Raw genomic sequence first — 4,970 nt, forward strand, 5'->3', positions numbered from 1 at the left:
AATATAATGGGATAATAGTACTTTTTTCAGACGTTTTACCTGTGAATTCTGACTCTATACCATATACATTAATGCTAAGGGCATTCATTTTTTCAAATTTTGGTATATCATTAAGTTTGATTGGAAATTGAATACCTTCATAATTTAATCTGACGCTGAAGTGTCGATAACTTGTAGGATCACCCGGAACCAATACTGGTGGATGCAAGGCAGCGTTGACACACCACAGGAAGCAGAACTCATCATTGTTCTGGATGTTCGTAACCGCATTCTTCTTCTTGACAATATCCTTTGGCAATCTGACGAAGGTGGAGTTTCCAACTTGGGTTGGTGCGAATCTTGACATGGTTACCATCAAGCTGTTCGGTCCAAGCAGACTCCATCCGGAACCCTCATGTTCAAATTCTTCGATTCTTTGAAGTAATTTGTCGTATACATGTTCACTGTACCAATCCTGGAGAGATGTAGCAGGGAGAATCTCACGACTTTTAGTGATGAAAGACTTTCGCTCTTCTACATCTTCTTGTTTCCGGAATGTACAAAAGAGTTCAACATTCACTTTCAGCCCTGCCAGATCTCTCAAGACACTCTGTACCTTGTTGATGATGATGTCCTGTGAGGCCTGGAGAAATGATGCTGGATCTTTGTGATGTTGATTGACAACACATCCAGTCTGGATGTTACCAGCAAAAGCATTCTCCAAGTCCTTCCATTTAACTCCTTGGTTAAGATCTCCACCAACTACTTGGTTACCGAGTCTGGAGAACTGATCGGTAAACCAGTTGAGTTGGTTGATGTGCGCTTGAGTACTTCGTCTCACTTGAATTGTTGTTCCAGGATCCAGTAATATTGTGTTGAAGTATTCAATGGTCTCCTCACACACTCGTAAACACCTTTGACGATGTTCATCAGTGAGCTGCTCTCCTAACAGATCAGCATATGAGACTGCAATAGTGTCCACCAAGTTCTTGAGAGCCTCGATGAGGTTATGTTGTGCCATTTTGGAACGAGAATCACTACTGTCTTACACAATATTATAGGTTATGTACACTGTTTATAGGTTATATACACTGTTTATAGGTTATATACACTGCTTATAGGTTATGTACACTTTTATAGGTTATATACACTAGGGTGGGTCAAAAAAATCAACTATTTTTTTTTACAATTAATACGGAAAAATGGGTTACTAGGCACCTTAAAAAAATTCTCACCAAATATGAACTCTTAATTTTAATAGGAAGATCCTCCGCGTCGCAGTTTTTTATTTTTTTCTCAGTCCAATAGAAAAAAATTTATTCCTCATCATTAATTGGTCGTATAGAAAAAAATTTTTTTAAGAATTTTGTAGGAAATTTAATGCACTACAAAAAAGGTATCTTATGTTTTTTCCGTAAACCTCACCATTTCACTAATATTGAAGATTTAAGATTGATTATTTTAAGTCAAATGTCACTTTTGTTTATGAATTTTATAACTCGACAAGAAATGGCTATTATTGAATGGGCAATAGAAATTTTTGTAGCAAATTAACTGCTCTATAAAAATGGTATCTTCCGTTTTGGCGATTAAATTAATCGTTCAAAAGATATTCATCATCAAACTTTCATGTATATCGATTTTAAGAGTTTTTGATTAAATAATCGAAAAATTTCAATTTAATCTATCAGTTTTGAGAAAATTTACATGAAAAAATTTTTTTTCATCAACTGAGAAACTTCAAAATGTTTTTCAAGATTTTTTTTATGTGTAAGTATTTTTATCTACATTTAAAAAATAAATTGTACATTATTTATCGCGTAGTTAATCATTTATCAATAAAAAAAGCAAAGTTTTCATTATAAATATATTATGATTTCAGTTTTAGAGAAAAAAATGTCCAATTAGTTATAAGAAAGTTTTTTATTTCAATTTTCAACTGAGCTATTTATTTTCAAACAATTTTTTGTTGCAAGTAGGGTAGTTTTTTCGATGCTCTTTCACAACTTGCAATAAAAATTAAAATTGCTCTTCGTCTTTCGTTAAGCATTGGTTATATTCACTTACTAATGCGACACCTCGCTCTGCCACATCATTAACAACTTTCAATTGTGCGAAAAATTCTTTATTTTCATTATAACTCTCATCAGTAGACCATAAATCAATATTTTTGTCAAGAAAATCATACGGCAGATCAAAGATCTCAAAAGTTTTAATGACTTCTTAGAAACAAAGTCACTTATATTTTTTGCAGAATTAAATGTAAATTTTTTCTATCAATAATAAATCTTCTTGCTTTAGAATCTGTACCTTCGCGAGTCTTAACAGCTTCGACAATATTCTTCTTTATGTTTAATGGAACGGTATCATCAAAAAGTGATAAAATAGCAAGTTCCTCACTTAAGTACCATAAATGTGAAGTCATTTTTTCACATGTAGCCAATGTAGCCAAGGAAATTAAAGAATTAATTTTACTGTACTCAATTAAATTTTTCATAAACTCTAAGTCGTGATTAGCAGCAGAAGTCGCAGAAGTTGATGAAAACCAAGCTTTTACATACACCATAACTATGAAAATACAAAATTGTCGAAGACCATCCAAGTCTTTCTTAGAAAGGTCAAATTCATCTCTAAAAATAAACATTTTTAGGTAATAAATTGCCTTTGCCATCTATCTTGCATGATGAACTGCACCAGGACGCTTGAAGAAAACTTGCTCTCGTGGCATTTCTCCCAGAAAAATTGATGACAATTCCAATATTTCTTTATAGTCATCTCGGGGTTGCGATAACTACCAAAAGTAATCAATTATTCGTAAAAAATCAAAAATTATCCTCTACACTTAAAATTGTATTTAAATAATACCTGTAAGTATCGCTTAATAAATGAAGATAGATTATTTTTTTCATTCGTAATAATATTAGCAACAATACTATCTTCAACACCAGATTTATACTTCGTTTTATCGAATGTGTCCCAAAATTTTTTGAATCTGCCAAATATTGGAACATTTGGTCCGGATGATACTGGCCAATAGACTTCGAATGCACTCCTTAAAATGATCTCATAAATATGATGGCGACATGGTAACCAAATTAATTCTTTTCCTAAGGCCTTTTCAATTTCTTTACATGTACCATGATGGATTCCTGTATAGTAAAAATAGATAATTACACTTTAAGTTCTGTATTTAATAAAAATTGTAACGCATATTTAAAATCTATAAATAAATAAAGAATTATAACTAATGGGCACGTGTCGAAAATTTAATTAATGTATGAAAACAATTCAACTAGTACGATGAAAATAAAATTTTCTTTTAAATATTTTATCATTGATTAGTTACCCGTATTAACCGCAGTCGTGTCAAAACACATCGCCTTGATGTAACTAATAATACCCCATTGATTTAACGTTGACAAGATGGTTGCTGTTTGATTTTCTGCCGATCCACTATTCATTTTTGGAACTCCAAGTAACTGCTCAGTACCAAAAGCAGTCAAAATAATCGGTAATCGATCCACAAATTTCGATTCAGAATTGTCATTCAGTATTTTCCCATCCCAATGCACGACAAATTTATCATGAGCTTTGAAGTTATCTTTTAGTCCTATAGCAATGTCTTTTCGTAAGAGCATGCGAGTTCGTTGAATTGTTCGATAACTAAGAGTTGTATCTTCTACATTAACACCAACACTTGATAGAACTGGAGCAATAATGAACATCGCATTTCTACTACTAACATTAGCTCTGTCGAGTGCTGAGATAAGCTCTGGAGTTAGAATATTTATTTTTGCTCGTGTTGTCGGTATTTGAGGCACATACTCTAAATCTGAACCGAAATTTGTAGCTTGACTTAATGTAAGGGTTGAAGATGACTCTGATTCCTCACTTCGAACAATCTCATGGCTGGTTGAGGGTTGATTCAAATCTAAAATAAGCGTTGTTATTTAATTAATGGAAGCAAAAATATGGAACTCATTCATTTTGACATCAAATAAGGAACACAAAGAGTTTTTTATTTATCATCTACGAACATATTGACATTTATCATATAATTAATTAGAAAAACTATAATATACTTTATTATTCATAATTTATAATCAATTTAATTTATTTTCAATTCTGATTAAAATTTATAATAATTAAATGTTGTAAATACTCATGACTTTCATCTACTTCCATCGTATTCATAGTACTGTTTAATTTATTTGCCCTGATTAAAAATATTGATTGAAAAGTATTGAAAATTTTTTCAATTCTTTTCAATCCACACAGAGATTTTGAAAAATATTGAATGGAATTGAAACTTCAATTATTTGAATACTTTCTAATATCTTATAATGGAATTAAAAAGTATTGAACAAGATTCATTCTTGGATGTCTTTAATACTTTTTAATTCTAAAATGGAATTCAAAAGTATTGAATGGGACTAAATTTTTTATCAGATGTAACTTTGTATATAAAAAATAATTCAAAAAATGTAACTTGTAATCAAAATGAATTCGTTTTTACTTAATATTATGTAAATGCAAGAAAAATTTGTAAAAATACAACAATAAAATTTATTATTACATAAAAACTCACATTTCATTTAGTGATTTAGATTTATCATTTGATAAGGTAATTTGTAACGTAGAGATCAAACTTTCTATTCGATAATAAGAAATTAAAATTTTACAGCTTCTAAGCAAAAAAAAATTTCAATTGATTTCAGGAGATAAAAGATTGGAAAATTTAAATTTTGGCTTCAATTAATTAATTAAAAAAAAAAACAGAAACATTGAAAACTCTGATTAATTAAAATTTTTTGTAATCCTACACGTGATCCAAAATATTAAACTATTAAACTACTAAACTATTAAATATTAAACTATAAATAGGAGAAAGATTGAAAAAAATTCACAAATTTGAATTAATATCAATTAAATTTGAAGCCAACGCGTCGGAAATTTAGGACTATTGTAATATTGAGAATGATGCAGAAAGA

General features: G+C 30.2%; 1 protein-coding gene across 1 annotated transcript; it reads right to left on the reverse strand.

The window, feature by feature from the left end:
- Positions 1-2,732: 2,732 nt before the first annotated feature.
- On the reverse strand, positions 2,733-4,099 carry LOC141532091 (uncharacterized). The gene is made up of 2 exons (XM_074250262.1): positions 3,326-4,099; positions 2,733-3,128 (listed from the first exon to the last, which is right to left on the reverse strand). Exons 1-2 carry the CDS (start codon positions 3,702-3,704, stop codon positions 2,809-2,811), a joined length of 699 nt encoding a protein of 232 aa, XP_074106363.1. The 5' UTR covers positions 3,705-4,099; the 3' UTR covers positions 2,733-2,808.
- Positions 4,100-4,970: the final 871 nt, after the last annotated feature.

This window comes from Cotesia typhae, unplaced genomic scaffold, assembly GCF_013202065.1.
Source record: "Cotesia typhae breed Kobodo isofemale line unplaced genomic scaffold, CoteBio_Ctyphae contig_56, whole genome shotgun sequence".
In the NCBI taxonomy this organism is placed as follows: Eukaryota; Metazoa; Arthropoda; class Insecta; order Hymenoptera; family Braconidae; genus Cotesia; species Cotesia typhae.

What these genes read in the sequence shown, in the direction of transcription:
- LOC141532091 (XM_074250262.1), bottom strand. Translation starts at nt 3,704, where the DNA reads ATGTTCATTATTGCTCCAGTTCTATCAAGTGTTGGTGTTAATGTAGAA. An exon ending in CACGACTGCGGTTAATACGG is followed by an intron (nt 3,129 to 3,325) that starts GTAACTAATCAA and finishes TTTACTATACAG; the next exon opens with GAATCCATCATGGTACATGT.